Source organism: Pipistrellus hanaki, assembly GCF_964339955.1.
Source record: "Pipistrellus hanaki genome assembly, chromosome: 4".
Lineage (NCBI taxonomy): Eukaryota > Metazoa > Chordata > Mammalia > Chiroptera > Vespertilionidae > Pipistrellus > Pipistrellus hanaki.
The window spans coordinates 62972888-62994266 of record NC_140506.1 but is presented as its reverse complement, the minus strand read 5'-3'; the positions used below and the strand labels follow the sequence as shown (position 1 = coordinate 62994266).

At 33.7% G+C, this 21379-nt stretch overlaps 1 protein-coding gene across 7 annotated transcripts in view; it reads right to left on the bottom strand.

Annotated features, from left to right (window-relative positions):
- Positions 1-21379, bottom strand: part of DMXL1 (Dmx like 1) — a 125702-nt gene that overhangs the window by 56101 nt on the left and 48222 nt on the right. For all 7 annotated transcript variants that reach the window (XM_084880458.1, XM_084880459.1, XM_084880460.1 and 4 more), the window contains exons 16-25: positions 21174-21293; positions 20651-20872; positions 16212-17897; positions 14664-14771; positions 10892-11061; positions 10302-10399; positions 8848-9013; positions 7760-8021; positions 3539-4632; positions 2886-3077 (exon numbers count right to left, since the gene is read on the bottom strand). In XM_084880458.1, coding sequence (XP_084736584.1) covers positions 2886-3077; positions 3539-4632; positions 7760-8021; positions 8848-9013; positions 10302-10399; positions 10892-11061; positions 14664-14771; positions 16212-17897; positions 20651-20872; positions 21174-21293 — 4118 coding nt within the window. The remainder of the gene's footprint in view (positions 1-2885; positions 3078-3538; positions 4633-7759; positions 8022-8847; positions 9014-10301; positions 10400-10891; positions 11062-14663; positions 14772-16211; positions 17898-20650; positions 20873-21173; positions 21294-21379) is intronic.

The following is a 21379-nucleotide window of genomic DNA, read 5'->3' as shown; positions in this document are numbered from 1 at the left end:
TGGACAGGTGATTGAAGAATATGCTACCAATATATTCTAGTTACTACAGAAAGCAAACAATTTAAAGAAAGTGAAATTTAAGAAAAAGAAGGTATGTACCACAGTAATTAAAGGGCATTTGTATTGGGCAAGAGGTTCTAAACATGGCATGATGAGAAATAACAGAAGTACATCTGAGGATGGAGAAGTGTAACCCAGGTAAGAAAATAGACTAGACAACTATTAAAAGACTAAATTCTTCATCTAATTAAGACGGTATGACAGTCTTTTATGTTGATAAAAAAAAAAAAAAAACTATTGCCATTTCTACTTCAATTATCAGCAAGATAATTGAAGTATGAATTAAAGTATGAATTAAAATCATGAAATATCATCATATAAAATTAAGACAGCAAAGACCATGTATGGAACACTGTGAAAATGATAGAATATTTTCCAGCTTCTCCAATCAAAAGATGGAGCCCATTTCCACACTTATTGAATATGGACAGGCCTTATAACTTGCTTGGAATTCTGTCATGTGTGAATTCTGAAGCTAGTCCTCAAAGGCCTTGCAAATTCTTGCTGTTCTTAAAACTCCTGCAACCAGCCCAGCTGTCATGGCTAGTGGTTGGACACTGATTTATTAACCAGAAGGTCATGGTTCAATTCCTAGTCAGGCTCGATCCCCAGTGTGGGGCGTGCAGGAGGCAGCCAATCAATGATCCTCTCTCATCATTGATGTATCATTGATGTTTCTATCTCTCTTTCCCTCTCTCTTTCTCTCTGAAATCAATAAAAAATATACTTTGAAAAAAACAACAACAAAGAACTCCTGCTACCATGATATGAAATAACCTAGATGTGATTATTTTTATATGTGAATGTGACCAGATCTTCAGGTTCCCAGATATTTAGTCAAACATTATTCTAGGTGCATCTGTTATGGTGATTTGGGGAGATTATCACTTATCATAAATTGGAACGCTAAGCAAAGCAGATATGGGAAGGCTTCATCCAATCAACTGGCTGAATAGAACAACAACAACAAACGTGAAGAATAAGGGAATTCTACCTGGTTGCATTGAGGTGAGTCTTGAGTCTTTCTTGACTTTTTAATTTTATTTATTTAGTATTAGTATTTTAATCCTCATCCTAGGATATTTTTCCATTTTTAGAGAGAGTGGGAGAGGGAAAGACAAAGAGAAATATCAATGTGAGAGAAACACGTCGATTTGGTTGCCTCCGGCACATGTCCCTACCAGGGCCTGGGCCAGCAAGAGCCTGCAACAGAGGAACGTGCCCTTGACCAGAATTGAAACCTGGTCCACAGGCCAACACTCTACCCACTGAGCCAAATCAGCTCAAGCCCTGCCTTTGAATTAGAACTGAAATGCTGGCTCTTCTTGGGTCTCAAGCCTGGTGGCTTTCAACTGGAATTTACATTATCAGTTATCCTGGCTCTCAGGACTTCAGACTAGGACTGGAACTACATGATCAGCTATCCTGGGTCTCCAGCTTGCCAAATGCACATCTTTAGAATTCTCAGCCTCCATAATCATATGAGCCAATTGCTTATAATAAACTCTTTACACATGCACACACACCTCTTACTGGTCCTATTTCTCTAGAGAACCCAGAATAATGCGCTTTGCTTGCCTGCTGGAAGATGAGAGATGCATGACCCAGATTCCTGTCAGCCCTGCAAACACTCTGCTTACCAACAGAAATCTGAAGTCATCCTAGATCATCCAGAATCCAGTCAACCCACCAGCTAACCAAAGACAAATGAAAGTATCCAGAGATCAATCTAGCTGGCCCAAACCAGAAGAATTGATGAGTCAATCCACAGAATCATTAGCAAAATAAATAATGGTTATTTTAGGCAATTTCAGGATTCTTCAGCAGACAAAGTTAACTGATACACCAGGAGTGGCTTATTATTAAAGTTAAATATAGAATAGTGTTTGGTCAAAATGAGCATTATATAAAGGAAAGTAAATTCTGAACTACATAGTACACGATATTGACTAGTACAGGAAAAGAAGTGGTAAAATTAAATTACAAGGGTTAAGGTTATCCAAGAGGATAAAACTGTAGGAGAAACCACCATAAGGCATAGCAGAAATGGAACTGATATGATATCACAACCTATGAGGTGACTGAGAACCAAATGACAGACTATGGGGAGGGGAAAAAGACAAATACAAAAATAGTCAAACTTTAAAAGATTTCATGTTTGGAGAATAAAGATGAAATGTGATGTTCATGGCAGATAAAAATGAAGGGTGGTAGATTGGAAGATATGACTGATTTACATAACTATATGATTAGTTTTGCATATTCTTGAGACTCTCACAGACTGATTCAGTTAAATTTGAAGTGAATTTAACAATCCAAACATTTAACAAGCACTCAGGTGATACTGCTATAGATGGAATCATGAATTACTGCCTACCCTAGAGGATTGACTGGGGTAAAATACTTCACATTGTCCTGAAAATATGTAATCTTTTCATATTAACAAAGAAAACCTTTATATAGATATTAGTAACTTCATACCATAATATTAAGTCTCTATCTCTAAAAAACAATCAGCTTTTTTACTAAGTGTACTGCTAAAGAAATCACTCATGTATCTGCATATATACAAATTACTCTTATCTTAATAAAATGGCTAAATAATACTTAGTAACTAGCATTGGATTAAAAATTAAAATACTCATGGGTATAAACAACACAAGTAAGATGAACCTGGCCTACAACCAGAAGTTTTCTTTGATAAACGTGGTAATGAAACAATCACTATGTATAGTCTTATGTTTAAAATTGTTTTTTAAAACCCTAACACTTATCTTTTAGTTTTATTGTATTATAATTAAAAGACTGAAACCAAGCATACTTACTTTATTGCTTTGAATATCTGGATGGGGTGGTGAATCAAAGTTTATTATGGCATGTAGAATATCATGTGTTAGATTACTAAGGTGCAATAATGGATTGGCAACTACTGTTTTGGCACTGGCTGTACAAGCAAAGAGGAGAGGTACTGAAGTTTGCTCTGACAGAGAGCTAGGAAATATTGGTTCTGATGTTTCCTTAAAAACAAAGGAAAGAAAGGTTAACCAACTATTTATAGATATAGCCCATTATTTATGTAATGCAGGGGTTTCTTTGGAAAACTTCAAACAACTAAAACTTAAAAGTTTAACAAACTTTTTATAGAATTAGAGGGACTTGAGGAGGTCATCATTCCAGCAATTATATTGAAAAATGATGGAATAATGCCCTCGTTTTATAAGAAATTCATCACCTCATATGGGAATTCACATAAGAATGTGGCATTTGAATTCAGCATATCATAGAACCTAATATCAAATTGTCTTTAAACTGCAATACGTGCATAAGTCCACAAATTCACAATGAAATACCATGCAAAAATGAGCATTTCTTAAAGCTGCCATAATAAAGAAAATCAACAATTTAAATATTTAAAAGCAATGATAAAAAACTTTTTCATACATGTGCTGTTTTACTGGCTATCATATAAGTTACATACCTGCTGAGATTCTTGTAAAAGCAAAATCAATTCCATTCTCACAGAAGCAAGACCCCCACCATGGGATCCATGAAGTATGCAATAACTAAGAAACATTCTCAACAGTGATTGATATTTCAAAAGCCATTGTCTTTTTTCCTGAAAATTTTCTTTCAGTTGTTTCACTTTTTTTTCATGAGGCAAATCTTCAGCATCTTCATTTATTCCCAATTCATCTCCATTTGTACCAAATGCAGACTGTAATTCTTCAGCATCTGAACAATAGTTACAAGTCTTCTGAAGAGCTATCATCTCCTTTTCAAGCCAATGATATAGTTGGTAACGCAATTTCCCACCATCTATTTCATAGCCAGTAGATAAAGTACGAAGTTCTCCTGTGAGAATCTTTAAACATGCTCTAAATTTTAATTGAACTGAAATTATATCTTCTGATGGACTTAAAATGTCATTTTCATCTAGCATGCTGAGAGATTCTGTGTAATTAGAACTCGTTTCATCTATTTTTTTTTCTATTTTTTCCTTTGAAGGTTTTATTTCTTTCATTGAAATAGGGAGATCCTCATTTTCTTCATCATTATCACTGTCCCATTTTAATTCTAAAGAGTCATCCTGAAATACAACACTTGGTTGGCTCCAATCAAAAGAAAGAGTGGAGTTTGACTGCTTCTCTGAGGAACCCTCTGAAGAAGACCCAAAACCATTCATGAGTGACTGTGACCAATCAATAGCAGAAGACTTATCTTCCCTGGCATCCAATTTCAATGGAGAAGTTGGGGAACAGTCTTTACTAGTATCCATAAAATTAGATGTTCTACTAAAAGGTTTTTTCTTCTTAATGACTTTTGGTATCTTTGATAATACTTCCAAAGCCAACATGGGGCAGCCAGCTTTTAAATGAGCACAGGCAGTAGTAAAAAATAATCTTCTTTCACTTAAATCAATTGTTCCTGCCAGTCCGCTTTTCCCTGTTAAACTCACGTGTGTGGAAAATGCATCAGATGATCCAAAATGACGTCTCAACAAAAGAGGATGTGTTCTTAGAAAATTGTAGAAGTTAAAAACTGCAGGATTACAGGCTGACATCGTGACTTGATCTGAAAGTAGATTCATTTTATGAGCCAAGAAAAATTCTTTAAGAGTTGTATTGTAGCATTTTTCTCTACTATGGCCCCCTTATCTACCTGATCTTTTACAAAATTTTATTAACACCATACTAATACATAGTATTGAACAGACAAAAACACATTTGTATCCCGGCCAGCATGGCTCAGTAGTTAAGCCTTGACCTATGGTTATGGCACATGCCTGGGTTGTGGGCTCAAATCCCAGTGTGGGGCATGCAAGAGGCAGCTGATCAACGATTCTCTCTCATCACTGATGTTTCTAACTCTTTCTCCCTCTCTGAAATCAATAAAACTATACACTTCTTTAAAAGAACACATTTGTAATCAAATTTGTTCTAACATAGTAGAAAAACAAAGTTTGTACTAAATTCACAAACTTTCAGGTAACAATCTAAGGTAATTTAAAACTTCCACTTACACCTAGCTCTTTTTCTCTTACTTTCCTAGATACGGTAATCCTTTCCAGGCTGCTTTGCTAAATCTTCCTCATTTTCTCTACCTGTGAGCATTCTAGAGTTCATGCTTGACTTTTTTCCTATTTACACTCATTGTGTAAACTCATATAGTCACATGGCTTTAAATACTATCTAAATGCTAATAACTTGCACATCTCTACCAAATTCTCCCTGTAAATATAGATTAGTATATCCAAAGCCCTACATTACATTTCCATTTACATATATATATATACATATACTCTTGCCTCAGAGTCTTTAGTGAGCCTTTGGCCCAAGCATGTCAAACTCACAGGCAACCTACAAGGAATATTTTTGTGGTCCAGCCAATATAATGGTAAGAAACATTCTAATAAAAATTTTATTACAATTTTTACAATATCTTGTTATACCTAATTATTAGTAATGAACTATAACGTTAGATAATGACTGATTGCTATAATCATATTGCATTCATTTCCCTTATGCGCCTTACACATAGGCACACCATTTCTCTCCACTAATTCTAGCAGCGAGTATTTTAGCAGCCAATTGCCATGTCATTATTCATTATTCTTGTATTGACTTGTTTGGTGTGTGCAACAGGAAATATTTTGCTTTCGAAGAACAAGAAAAAAAAAGACTTATTTGCATTATACTTATTAATATGTGCAGTTATTCAGTGTCTGATAAGTTCATGTTCAAGAAAAAAAATATTATTTTTTATTAAAATGTTTTATTATTTTATGTTAACAATTACTTATTTCAGCTCTTTGTATTTAGCATGTCTCTATTGAAATAAACCTATATTTCTATGAAAATTGAAGCTTTTGTTTTTTTGCGGCCCACATAAACTTAAATCTTGGTTATTTGGCCCATGTTAGCCTTTGAGTTTGACATGCTTGCTTTGGTCTAACTACCCTACCCAGATAGCTACTTGCTCATTTCAATTAGGTCTCTGCTCAAAGTTGATCTTATTAGAGAAGTCTTCTCTAGCTAAAGCAACACTCCCCAAAATCTGCTCCCATTCTTCTCCATATCATTTATCTATTGCTCAAGCTAAAAACCTAAGAATTATCCTTGATTCTCATTCCCTTCACATCCTATGGTGAATCCTGTCCTATCTAGTCAACCTTAATAGCATTTTCCAAATCCAACCACTTCTCTCCACCTCCACTCCTACCATCTTGGTCCAAGCCACTATTATCCTTTAATTTTTTTCTTCTAGAATACAGATTTTTGTGTTTTTAAATCTTTATTGTTAAAAATATTAGATATGTCACCCTTTTTCTTCCAATGACCCCTTCTAACCCACCCCTGTCCCCCACCCCTAGAATGCAGGTTTAATTTTCTCTAAAAGTATGTGATCATATATTAGTCCCAAATCAAAATACATTTTCGACAAGAATATGTATAGGTATAAAATAAATGACTGGCCCTAGCTGGTTTGCCTCAGTGGCTAGAGTCTCAGTTTACAGACTGAAGGGTCTCAGATTCAATTCCAGTTAAGGACACATGCCCAGGTGTGGGCTCTATTCCAGGTAGGTGGCGTGCAGGAGGCAGCTGATCAATCATTCTCTCTCATCATTAATGTTTCTATCTCTCTCTCCCCTTCCCCTTCCTCTCTAAAATCAATAAAAATATATTTTTAAAAATAAAGTAAGTGACTGAAAAAAGACCTTTTATTTCTAACTCTTTATTATACAGAGGCCAGTTTGGAAACAACAGACTAATATGACTTTTTCATAATAAGACATATGACATTTCGTAATTAAATGATGCTATACAAAAAGCTATGAACTAGAACCTTTTCCAATTAGTACTCCAAATGATATGACACCTATTATACCAGTTATCATAAACAATTAAATTCTAATTATGGAAAAATATTTGAAGAGCATATACCATCATTTTTATAGAAAATTATATAAATAATTCCATATTTTACCCACCTCTAGAAAAGTTTTAGCAGAAAGAATTTCTATAGCAAAAGGCAGAAGAAGATTCAAAAAAGAACATTAAAAAATGTACCTCACTCATCTTATGAACAAGTCAGTAAAAAAATTAGCAATTTTAATCACACCATGTATGTCAACTTTCTTTTTCTTTTTAATATGTTTTTTATTGATTTCAGAGAAAAAGGAAGAGAAAGAAAGAAATAGAAACATCAAGGATGAGAGAGAATCATTGATAGGCTGCCTCCTGCATGCCCCCCACTGGGGATTGAGCCCACAACCCATGTACGTGCCCTTGGCTTGAATTGAACCTGGGACCCTTCAGTCCACAGGCCAATGCTCTAGCCACTGAGTCAAACCAACCAGGGCTCAATTTTTTTTTTTTTTTTTTTTTACAATAAATACAGTTCTATTATACAAATTATAAAATTGATTAATTTGTTAACTTCCACCTCAGATAAACTGAGTTTATATCAGTATTTTCTTCAAAACATTTATATTCAAATGTATACATTTATATTGAATACAATGATTTCATAAAAACAGAAAATCCAAAGTAGGCATAACTGTGGCCCCAGCTGAACCATAAAGTCTTAGACCATGTCATCAACTTGCTTTGTATTACCATTAATACCTAACAGTGTGTTCTATATCCAGCAAATACTAATAAAAACTCTTAAATCTTAACAACATAAAAGTGCAGCTTACCACCATCCTCTCTGACAGGTTGCTTTATTAATGTTTCCAGCGCACTACCATAATCTTCCAAAATCCAATACGCCATACTCCGAAGAAAAGGATCGTAATGCATATTGATGTTCAATAAATTGTGTTCATCGATAGGAGAAAGAATTCCCAAAATTTTTTTACGCAAAATAGACTTATATGTTGCAGATTTATCAAATTCAGACTCATATAATCTTGCTATTACAAGAGCCAACTGAATATCATTCAGTTTCTCAAGACATACCTTGTAAAAAAAAAAAAAAAAAAGAAAGAAAGAAAGATTGTTTATAAACAAGTGGGAGTATCTTTCACTTAAGATAAACTCAACTGATTCACTATTAACTAGATGAACAAAGGCTTTATTAATATCTAAAATCGGTGAACAAGGATGATTAAAAAAACATATACTGCTTGCTTTGACAAGTCTACTTGTCAGCATTTATGTTAATAGCTTACAAATTTTAGTATCTGCCAATACTAAATGTGTTTGCAAAAAGAATTGGCCTAATAAAGAAATATTCAATAATTCTTAATACATCAAATCAAATGATGTATCTTGTTTTATTCTTGTACTTTTACTGTTCCCCATCCACATTAGCAGGCTATAATGTCTTCAAAATAAATAAATAAAAAGTTGTTTGCTTGTATGAAACTCTGAGCAAAAGGGCAATTTAAAATAGAAATGTTATATCTTAAGTATTCAAAAATTTTTAAGGTTTGCTGAGAAAGAATCTGTTAAATTTGCAAAGGTTCATCAACTGAGACAGAGCAAAATATGTTTTAATTGATAGAAGAAACGTTTTTTTAACCTGTTTGTGAATATTCTTATGAATCAAATCAACTACCTATCTCTACCAACCAACATGACTTGGCTAATCTTAATTCTGTATAAACATTATTCAATCTAAATGACAAAATTTTAAGTCACTATAAAACATTATCAATGACTTTAGGTACTTAGCCTTGTGTTATTTCCACTAGACTTAAGTTGAAATAAATAAAAAAAAATTAGCCCTAGATCAAGAGCTTATAGATGACAATGATATTTTTAAAAAGATTTCATTCATTACCTCAACTGCATCTCTGAGGCAACCAGCTAAAAGAAAAAATGCTGCAGAATGTTCAAATCTCTGTTTGCCTAACAAAGAAAAAGCATTCTTTAAAGCTGCTTTACGCCATCTCTCATCTTCAAAATTGTGTCCAAAAAATTGTGTCATCTTGGTGTCATTTTGGGATCTAAAGGGAAAAAAAGTATAAAAGTTTTGGAACACAATGTTTCAGCATCAGAACTGATTTTATAAAGTTAGCCACTTATAGAAGATTGGTAAGAAACATTTGACAGTTTAAAAGTAACTATACATCTTTTCTGAGCAAAGAACATTTATGATAAACATTTAGTTTCTCAGATTATTGAAAAAATATCTTCAAACTATTTTTAAAAAACTGCGTTAGCACATAATGCGAAATTATTTTAAAATCTATGTGAAATATATAATTTATATTAACTTCTGTGCTACTTAACCATTTAAACCTCATCAATCAATCACCTTTACTTTAAGGATCAAATCTAGACTCTTTCCTGATTCAAAACAATACTAAAAGATCTAGTCTCTTACAAAACTGACTGGTACCATGATTTTCCCCTAAAGGTTGCTGTTCATATTGTTCATGTTGAACATAACCCAAAACAAATGGTGATCATATTCACCAAGTGTTGCTGAGGACAAATAAAATAAAAATTCTAAGTGACCCAAACTCAATTATGGGGTCTGGACCACAAGAGGAGGGCAGCTTACAGGGATCTGTCTGGTCAATGGGCTCTTATAGAGCACATAGTAGATGCTTGTTCCAGATTCAACCAACTTATCTTCCCAGCTTTAGTTCTTTGTTCTATAGGAATATCATAAGAAGTTCTTAAAATAAGCAAATAAATATTTTTCTGGCCTGATAAAACCTAAAAACAAACTAAAGTGACCTATCAAGTTCTGTTCTGCCCAACCAGCCTGGCTCAGTGGTTGAGCGTAAACTTATGAACCAGAAAGTCGCAGTTCCATTCCTGGTCAAGGCACATGCCCTGGGTGCCAGCTCAATACCCAGTCTGGGAGTGCAGGAGAAAGTCTATCAATGATTCTCTCTTATTATTGATGTTTCTCTCTCTCTCCCTCCCCTTCATTCCTCTCTGAAATCAATAAGAATATACCGTTTCCCCGAAAATAAGACAGTGAGTTATATTAAAATTTTCTCCCACAGTTGTGCTAGGTCTTATTTTCAGGGGATGTCTTATCTTTCCATGCGGTAGGTCTTATTTTCGGAGGATGTCTTATTTTTGGGGAAACATGGTATTTTAAAAAAGAAAAAGATCTGCTCTGGAAAACATCTGGGATTCTTCCCTATGAAATCTCTCCTTAAATGTAAAAGTAACTAAAAATCTACATGAATCACACTAACCAGAACAACAAGTCTTTATTTCATACATTTACTTTGTGAACAGTTTTTCATTTTAAAGTACAGTTTTCTCACCTACCTATATAATCCCCAAATCACAGCTTTCTTTTTCATTGCAAGGTAGAAAATGGCAGCATCTAAAGGATCGTTCTTTCTATAAAAGGCTGCTTTGGCTACCTATAATTAGAATATATTATTCAATATTTCACAGAAATCATTAAGTGAACAGGGAAACTGATTAATATATAGATTAATATATAGATTACAAGACTAATATATAAATTATTATACATTAATATACATTAACCTGTTTAAATGCTCAACAGATTTTATATATATTTAACAATAACAAAAATAATTTATGGTGATGGCCTCCAAGGATATAGAGAGATGAGAACAGGACTATACTTTCCATTACAATCTTTTCTGTACTGTTTTATTTTTTCTTTAAAGAATATGTATTTTGTAAAAATCTGACATATATACTGAACAAGTGTATCAACTAGAAATTTAAGAATAAGAATAGAAACTTTAAAATATTATATTAACATTTTCAAATATAAAGACTATGTAGAATCACCTCACTGCTTAAAAAAAACAACAACACAACAACGAGTAATTTAAAGAAATATCGAAAATATAATTTTCATACCAACATAAAATACTTACCTTTTCTATGCATTTGCGTAAAATGCAAATATTCCGGACCCACCACCCCACACCCATGGCTCTCAATTCAGACCAAGTGGGATTGTCTTTCTGCATTGATGGCAACATGTTCAGCAGTTCTTCTTCTGCTACTGAGTGAAATGCCCAGGCAAAATGACTGGTAGACAGGCCTAAAGAAATGTCAAAACAAGCTGGTAAGAAATATAAACACAATTATACAATGATTATCAGAAATGTGTTCCATATTTGCAATAAAAATGTCTAAATTTTGTATGAGACTCAAAAAGTTACAATTAAGTTTTAGGGCTAGAGAAAATATGAGTTATTTTTTTTCTTGCTTCTTTAAACAATTCTATCACTTCTATATTTTCTATAATGAGCATTTTTTTAATAATTAAAATACGTATTTTAAAAAAGATAAGAAAAAATTCTTATGGCAAATGCCACTGCGCTGAGTATTTTTGTTCAATAGATATTCCCCATGACTTTTTCTTAGAAAATGAGAAGCACAAAGTATTTTTCTATACTGCTATGATTCTTCTTCAAAGCTGATTCTCATTTTCCTTTGGTCTACATTTGTTTTGTGAATTTAATTCTATGGGGGGGAAAAAGCATCAAATAAACATTACATCCTGGTGAACAGAATTTAAGACAGTAAAGACTCATCTCAAAAAGTTTTCATACTATTTCATTTGTGTTTTTTCCATTAATACGCATTGTTCATAAAGTTATTTTTATTAGCAATTCAATATTTTACCATATTAATATAATAATGTTTTCATAATGACTTATTCTATTTGGGGCATTTGACTTATATGTGGTTTTTCACAATAGGTAGTACAGATATTAAGAAAAGAGCTTTAAAAATCTTTCTTTTTTTTCTTCCCAAAGTGGGATTAACATATATATTCTCATGTTGCTTTTTAAAGAGGTTTTCTTAATTTTCAGTACAATAACCAATAGTTAAGTATTTGTTTGCCCATATTATGCTTACATTGAATTTTATTTTTTATAGTACAGTGAATTGTTACCTCATCATTGTGTTAAATTGTGTTTCCTTCATTAGTGAAATAGAGAATTCCCCCTAGCATGTTTTTACTCTTTCTATTTTTTTTTTTTGTTGTTGTTGTTATTTATCTATTTTGGCTATTTATCTGTCCAGAATAAGTACTGATTTTTTATGTTTTTATCAGCCCCTTATACATTATAAATAATATACTTTATTTGACATTTAGAAGAAAAGTCCTAGCTGGGTGGTTCAGTTGGTGGGAGTACTATCCTGTGCACCAAAGGGTTGCAGGTTCAATTCCTAGTCAGGGCCCATCCCTAGGCTTTAGGTTTGATTAATGATCAGGGCATGTATAGGAGGCAATGGATTGATGTTTCTTTCTCACAATGATGTTTCTCTCTCTCTTTCTCCCCCCCTTCCTCTCTCTCTAAAATAAAAAACAACAACATATCCTTGGGTGAGGAATAAATATATATATATATTATGAAGACTCTGGAATCAGAATGCATGCATTAAATTCCAAGTCCATCCCTAACTAGCTATATAACTTTGAGCAAGTTTCTTGGTCTCCAGATTCCTCAATTTTCTCATTTAAAAAATATGAATAATCATGGAACCTACCATAATACATTATTGTGAGGATTAAATTAATTGTGTTAAATCATTTAGGATAATACCTGGCATATATTAACTATTACTACCTACTAGGGGCCCAATGCATGAAATTGGTGCAAGAGTAAGCCTTCCTTCCCCCAGTTGCCAGCATCGGCTGCACTCTGGCACTCGGGACCCAGGCTTTCCTCTGGCTGCTGGCAGGCAACTGGGAACCAGGCTTCCCTCGCAGCCCCAGCTTTGTCCGGAAGGTTGCCCAGGAGAATGTCTGATCTAATTAGCATATTGTGCTTTTGTTTTTATAGATATCACTATATTGGGAAGGTACTTTTATATTTATACAGCACCATTTACATTAGCAATTCTCTCAATTTATTGGCACTACATGGGGTGTTTATTGTTCAGTTTCTATTTCTTCTTCACAGTACATTTTGTTTAGTATTACCGGGTGAAAATTAATTACAAGATGTGGCTTTGAAATATATGCACTGAAATGTTTAACCTAATATCCAGTGCCAAAGAATTTAACATTTTCATTATACCCAAGACTATGGGGGGAAAAAATGAAATATAAATAAAAAACAATACTTACACTGTGAATGGACTATTATTCTAAATTATTTTTACACAAGAGGCATGAAAATTTGTGCGCTCGGGGAGGGTCCCCTCAGCCCAGCCTGAACTCTCTTCAGTCTGGGACCCCTCAGGGGATGTCCACCTGCCAGCTTAGGCCCGCTCCCTGGGGGACTGGGCCTAAGCTGGCAGTCAGACGTCCATCTGGCAGCCCGGGAGCCCTTGGGGGATGTCTAACTAATGGCTTAGGCCTTCTCCTCTAAGCCATTAGTCAGACATCATTAGCGCTGTGGCAGAGGCGGGAGAGACTTGCACCACTGCCACTGCGCTGGCCAGCCATGATGCAGCTTCTGGCTGAGCAGTGCTCCCCCTGTGGAAATGACTTGACCACCAGGGGGAAGTTCCTGCATTGAGCACCTGTCTCCTGATGGTAAGTGGGTGTCATAGCGACCAGTCATTCCAGTTATTCTGTCCTTAGGGTCAATTTGCATATTACCTTTTATTATATAGGATTTCTATTATCTCTCAACCAAGTTTAATAGTTTTTCATAAATAATTAAAGAATTTGACTTAGAATTTAAAGATTTACTCTCCCCAAAAATGGGGAAGAAGGAAGCAAAAAGAAAAACAAGGAAAGAAAGGAAAAGAGAGAGCAGGAGACAGAGAACAATTAACAGATGCTAACCTGTTGTCAATAATGCTGGAAGCCAGCTATATCTCTTGAACTTTCTAGGCACTGAGCTAATAAATATCCTGTTTTGCTCAAGGTACCTTAAACGTAAGTATTGTTACTCTGAAAGTCCTGACTAACAGTATATTAATAGTATCTGAAATGTTCTTAAACTAATATCTAAAATACACATTAATGTTAACAGTAGTTTTGGGGGTACTCTTCATTTAAAAAACAATTAAAATTTGAATATGTATATTTTTCTGTAACAAAATGTTAATTCTTTTCTCTAAAATTTCAAAAGGGAGAAAAAGATAATCTAGAAAAGAAATTAAAGAGAATGAAATGCTAAATGGCCTTTAATGTATGATGTGCTTAAAACATAACACAGAATATACAATTGCCCAATTACATGTTTCTATTTCTTCATTAATTCTTTCCACCTACCAAAAATATTCCAATATTGTCTCAGTGGTTAAAGTATTGGCCCACACACCACAGGGTCACCAGTTAGATTCTTGGACAAGGGCACTTATAGGTTTGATCCTAGGGCCCCCAGAGAGTGCATATGAGAGACACTTAATCTATGTGTCTTTCTCACAACAATGTTTTTCTCTTTGTCCCCTCTCCCTCCCTTCCACTCTCTCTAAAAATCAATGAAAAAAAATATTCTGTGGTAAGGATTAATAAAAAAAAGAAAAAAAGAAAAAAAAAAAAAAAAAGGAAGAAAATTTCCAGTACCTTAGTAAAGAAATTAAGTGAAAATAAACATTTTTAAAATAAATTAAGAAAACTTAGCATGTGTCAAATTTGTCAGCATTATCATGTCTGAGCAAAAGCAAACTTCTGAAGCCTTTCTTTTCCTCTTCTTGCATTACTTCCTTTTAACAGATTACTACCAAAATCACCTTGGTGAAGGAGTTGAGCTCGATAAGCTGGAAGGGACGTTGTAAGAAAAGTATGAAGTCGAACAGCCAAAAGAAATTTTAACCCACATTCGTCAAGAGTTTCTCCACCTACAAAAAAGGAAAACAGCATTTATTTATTTTTATTTGTAAAACAACATTTCATCAGCAAAACACAAGTAAATGCTAATAATTCTGACAAGCAGCATGTCACCGCACTAAATACAGAGATAAAACATTCTGAAACTGAAAAGTTATCAGTCTAAATATTTATTTTTTTCCTATACAATTATATACTACAGAAAGAAGGATAGTTAAATATTGTGAAAAATAATAGAGAATAAATTGACTCAGGGTCTGTGACAGTTCTTATAATCAGACCTCCTCTGCTCTGAATCTTATAATTTAACTAAATTTTAAAATAGTTTAATCTTCTCTGTGCTAATATATTACAATATTTCCCATATTGATTCAAGTCATGCACTCACCCTAATAATGTTCTGCTATCACTGAAATAGTTATACAGTGGGAAGGCCTGCTTTTTACATTAAATAATTAAAAATATAAAATACCTATAATGTGTTTATATCAAAAATAGTATCTACTAGCAATACTTCTTAAAGTAAAAGTGTTATGATTCATGGCCAAAATTTTTTCTTTAATTTTTAATTATTATTATTATTTTCTTAAGTTTATCCCATATTTCCCTTTCAAGCAGAGTTCAAGGGGTGTAGCCTACTGATCTCTATCTGGTACACCTGGCTTCATTTGTTTACTTCAATGGTCAGCAAACCTATTAGTCAACAGAGCCAAATATCAACAGGACAACAATTGAAATTTCTTTTGAGAGCCAAATTTTTTAAACTTAAACGTCTTCTAACGCTACTTCTTCAAAATAGACTCTCCCAGGCCGTGGTATTTTGTGGTACAGCCACACTAAAGGGGTCAAAGAGCTGCATGTGGCTTGCAAGCCGTGGTTTGCCGACCACTGGTTTACTTCAAACTTTGAAATTTGATGGAAATTCTACATTCAAATTAATTTGTAACTCAGGAAATTAAAAAGAAGAAGAAAAAAAAAGATCTCTAGATGAGGGATAAATCTAATTTTATTATGCTTATTTTTGTTATTCTAGGTAGTATACATTAATGCAAATTTTTAAAGAAACCTTAATACATTAAAAGCTAAATACTAGCAAATTATCGCATGAAAAAATAAAATAGAAATCACATTTGCATTATCTAATAAGATGTTAACTTTTTCTAAACTCAAATGATTAAGGTGGGTCTTTAACATTATTAAGCAAACTATTAGGTAAAAATTTAAAATGACTGACAAAATGAATTTTTGTATTATAATTTCAATTTCAAATTCTATTTCAGAGCACAATTTAAGGGCTAAATAGCATATTTTCAAGTAAAAACTATTGTGAAGTCAGCACTGATGATTAAAAACCCTTGTATCATTTTTATAAAAGCTTTTTAGATTTTCTGTGAAATTAGGTAAAAATATCACTAGTTTTTCTTTTGCTCCTGTACTGAATTTAGTTTTACCTTGGCTTCTGTCTCTGCTTTCTCCAATATCAGTGCTGGTAGTTGCAATTGTATCTGCTAAGGCCATCAAAGACATCTGCTCCATCCTGCTGAGTCCTGGTAAACTAGAATGAAGTAAGTGGCCAGAAAGAACCTGAGCATGCTCAGGACCAAAGTAAGTTGGACTATATTGTGAAAGGTCAATAACCTTGGGCTTTGTATTTTCTTCATCTGTCTCCAACACATTACTATCAGTCATTAGAGTTGAAATCTGAAAAAGCTCATCATAATTTTCCTTTGATAACTGGTTTGAGTTATTCAAGGTATTCTGATTACTAGATTTCTCCAAAGATGAGTAATAGCTATCATCATCTGCCGCAAGTAAGGCATATAAAGGAAGTGGAGGAACAGAATCTATTTCTGTGTAATCTGTATTTTCACTCTTGTTGAATGTCTGAGGGTCTCTGGAGGTGCTTCCACTGGCACTGATGGTGAGGGACCTAAGGCGGCGCTCATGACAAGATTCAGTTTCATTCAGGGCCACAACTTCTCCAGCAATGCACTTGACAAGATGGGACAAGATGGCCTTTGCTCTTCGAACTTTGCCCAGATCCATGAGTTCCAAAAGCTGCAATGGATGGTACTGAGGTAAAGTTGGGGAAAGAACATGAGCTGCTTCAAAAAGACCTGAATCTTCCATGTCCACAGAAGGATCAAATGCAGTTTTCTTTCCACAGATTTTCTGAGCAAGACTAGTCATGGATCGAGTTAGAGTTTTCTTTGGAGGATGTAATCCAGAACTTGATGAGTTACTCTGTTTTATTAAACTTATTATAGATGGAGTACTCCCATTGTATGAATCTGTTATAACAGGTTCTTGCTTAGAAGATGGCTGCCACTGGGAATATACATGCATCTCACAATCCATTCCTACCACCAGGATGCCATCCCGGACCCATGATAAAGAAACAGGAAAAGGTGGAGAGCCTTCTACAGAAGAAACCAAATCCACACTTCGTAACAGTACAAACTTAGAAAGAGGTACAACTTTAGTACTCTCCCAGAGAGGAAGCGCCAGGCTTTCCTTACTAGTCTGTTCTTGTACCTTGCCATCCAGGAGTCCATACATAAAAAGTTTTGATCCAATTCCTACAGTCAAGATATGAGAGCCATCTTCCCTAGATATCCAATCTAAGTGAACTAAATGCTTTATGTTTGCTGTTATACTCTCTTTACTGGATAAATATACCTCCTGCTTATTATAGGCCACTAAATTGCTATCAATGCTAATGCCAGAATCCAACACCGTATTTAACTCATCTAAATGAATTGTCTGTTCAAGGACCCAACATGAACCTCCTGTAGACTCACATTCAAAAATGCTTACATGCATAACAAAGTCCTGAGAAGGTCTACTATTCGATGCAGGCGGCTTATATGCTACTGCTAAACGATTTGTGTGTGCACAGCTAACTTCTACAGGCCTACCAGGTACAGTAATACTACTATTGCTCTGAAGTCCATCTTCAATAAGTAATGGCCATTCCTCCCAAGTGTATACAAGATCCATTTTTCCATTATTTGATGTGGCAGCTTCTCCACATGTTACTTTGCATCTCCAAAATCTTACTTTCTCATCTGAGCATGAAGTTGCCAATAAATAGGGAGCACTGCATATGGGATATATGGAAGAAGAACTCAGATGACCTAAAATAAAAACAATCCATTAACAAAATGTCAAATTTGGTTAAATATTCTATTTTCATGTACTAAAGGTTTTAGTCTTTTGTATGAACTACTGTTAACAACATAACAGTCAATATTTAGTTTAAGGGTCAATAAAATCAGTGAAAAGCCTTCAATGACAACAAAAAAGTATGCAAGAAGGAAAATATTACCAAATCTGAAAGAACTCTGAGACAATTTAGTTCAATTCCTGCATTTTATAGGTAAAAACCCTTGACCAAATATGTTAAGTATCTTATGCCTAAATCAAATAGCTAGATTAAGGCAGAATTAAAAAACCTGAATTTAAGTCCTGGTTCTCAAGTCAATATTCTTTTTACAGGTATTTACTAGTTTTACATATTATTGTAAATCTCATTTTATAATTTTATAAAATATATTTTTTATTGATTTCAGAAAGGAAGGAAGAGGGGAGAGAGATAGAAACAATAATGAGAAAGAATCATTGATGGGCTGCCTTTTGCATGCCCCTTACTGGGGATTGAGCTTACTATCTAGGCATGTGTCCTGACCAGAAATTGAACCATGACCTCCTAGTTCAAAGGTCAACATTCAACCATTGTGTTACACTGGCTGGGCTATAAATCTTATTTTAAAGATATCAATGCAGTTTTAAAAACTTGTCAGCATTCATTGGTCACATCTCTCTGATATATTTCAATTCCATTTTGTGAGGAGTGGGCCATGCTTACCTAAATACTAAATGGGCACTCAAGGATTAAAGAGTATTTGATATAACTAATGCTGAGAAGATTCCTAAGTGGGACATAACATTTTCTTGGGCTTACTGCAATCACATACTCTTAATTTCCTAAACCAAGAGTTAGCAATTTTTTTCTTAAAGGGACAGAGAGTAATAACTATTTCGGCCTTTGCTATTTTGGCCTTTGGACAGATAGTAATAACTATTTTGGCCATAGGTCTCTGCCACAACTATTCAATTTTGCCACTATAGAACAAAAGCAATTTACAAATAAATGTGGCTACATTTCACTCAAACTTATTTACAAAACAGGTAGATGACCCAGAGTTTGCCAACCCCTGTCCCATATAACGTTTCTTATAATTAGAACATTTATCATATTTTAAAAGCCCATTTCAATATAATTGTAATTTTTTTAAGTCCTCAAGGAATATACTATGTTTTCTAATAGTCTTGACTAAAAAAATTCTTCAGGCTAGGAAAAAAAACTTTTACAGTAGTCTCCCCTCATTTACAGTTCACCTTCGGTAGTTTCAAATACCAACGAGCAAATGAGATCTGAAAATATTACATTGAAAATTCCAGAAATAAACAATTTGTAAGTTTTAAATTAAATACCATCCTGAGTTGTATGATGAAATTTCACACTGCCCAGTTTTGTCCTGCCTACAGCATGAGTCATCCCTTTGTCTAATGTATCTACACTGTGCTACCAGGCTGACAGTCACTTTAGTAAACAGAGCAACTATTGCGGTATCTCAGCTTTTGTGTTCAGGTAACCCTTATTTTACTAAACAATAGTCCCAAAAGTCTAAAAGTAGTAATGTTGAGCAATTTGAATAATCCAAAGAGAACTGGTAAAGTGCTTCCTTTCAGTGAAAAAGTATGCACATATAGGAACAAACATAGTGTATCAAAGGTTTGGTACTATCCTTGGTTTCAAACATCTGTACCATACATTAGTTTTGCCAAACAAAATAAATTTCTTCTTTTTCCCTAGAACTTCTTTTTTTCTTCCAAACTCAACTGGGGCCAAAGTTACATAAGAGGGTTGTTTTCAGAAATATCCTCAGTTTCTCTTACAGTTGCCATATTATTTTAATTGGATTCAGTAGTGAAGATCATACTGACTAAAGATAATAGCTCTTAAAAGTTTCAATGTAAGAGTCAAATCTTTTTCAAACATTCACTTTCCTTGTACTGATGTCTCTTTTATTAAAATATACAAAGACGTAGAATGCAGATATTACCAGAACACTGTTAATTTAAATTAGAAAAAAATTAGGTATCTGATAACATGGCAACTGAAAAACATTCAAAGTAATCAGTCAAAAAAAAAAAAAAGAGGGAAGTAGAAAAGACCAAAACCCACACTATGATTATGAAAATTAAAGAATTAAGTGATAAGAAGATAAATTTTGTCTTAGTTTTCTTAATACCCTAGAAAAGCAGTTCTTTATTTTTTGTGTGCATTAGAATTATCTAGAAGGCCTGTTAACACAGACCCCAAGAGTTTGTGATTCAATAATTCTAGGGTACAGCCCAAGAATTTTTATTTCCAATAAGTTCTCTGCTAATGGTGATGCTGGTAGTCTGGGACCACCTTTTGAGAACCACTGCCCTAAGATAAAGATACTAAATATGAATCAGGAACCACACTCATAATCCTTCTCAGCACATGGCTCTAGGCAGCACTACCAATATTATCAACGTTGGCGAATAAGGGGCATTACTCTCTCTACCCTAGAAACTTTCACTTTGTCTTCACAAAAGGATAATGAGAATTTATTTAGAAATCAATATTTAAGACTACAACTGACTAATAAATTTGTCAAAACAATCTGAAAACAATGAGAAATTGAAGCTATCAAATTTAGGGTACTTATTATAAACATAATTCATTTATGTTTATATGTGAATTTAAAAAGTAGTAGTTGCACATATTTTTAATTACCTAGTAAGCACTCAAAGATTACAAAATTTACAGTCTTTTTTCATGAAATTTACAAACCTGCTGATGGCTTAACACTTATTATCTCAACTCCTTGTGGCAAAAGCAACTCTTGGCTATAAACCATTTCTGAAGACAAAGTCAATTTGCTGGTACTCTGGAGATTTGCTCTGCAAGCCTGATACTTTTGTGAAAAAGGAGATAGGATTTTCTCTGGAGAAGATGAATAATGTTCTTCTGGCTGCCAAACTGCTTCAGGTATTTTTTTCTCTATATTTTCATCTATAAAACATAAGAAAAGAAATAAAAACCAGGGGTGTGGGGGAACCCTATAAACATTGTAAATTGCTACATTTCATAATCCCAAACTGCCTTAGAAAAGACTTTAAAAGTAATAAGCATATTAATGATTCTTTATTAAGAAAATAAAATCATTTTGCATTTTTAATTAACTCAATAAACTATATTATCACTATTCAATAAAAACAGCTTTAAAAATATGCACTGAACAGTCTAATCATATGTACTTTGTTATTTTAAGAAATAAACATTTTATGGAAGAAGTTGAAACAAAGAGACTCACCCAATGAGACAGGGACAGACTTTAAATGTAAATTCCACATGTGTAACAATGAGCGGTTGTCTTGAGTGCACTCTATTACAATTAGGTAGAATTTTTCAGAAAATCCATTAGGTGAGCTGCCTATGAATATTAATGATATTTTTTATTATCAACAGGGATAAATGAGATAATTTATTAAATATGCTAACTTAAATGATTTTTAAAAG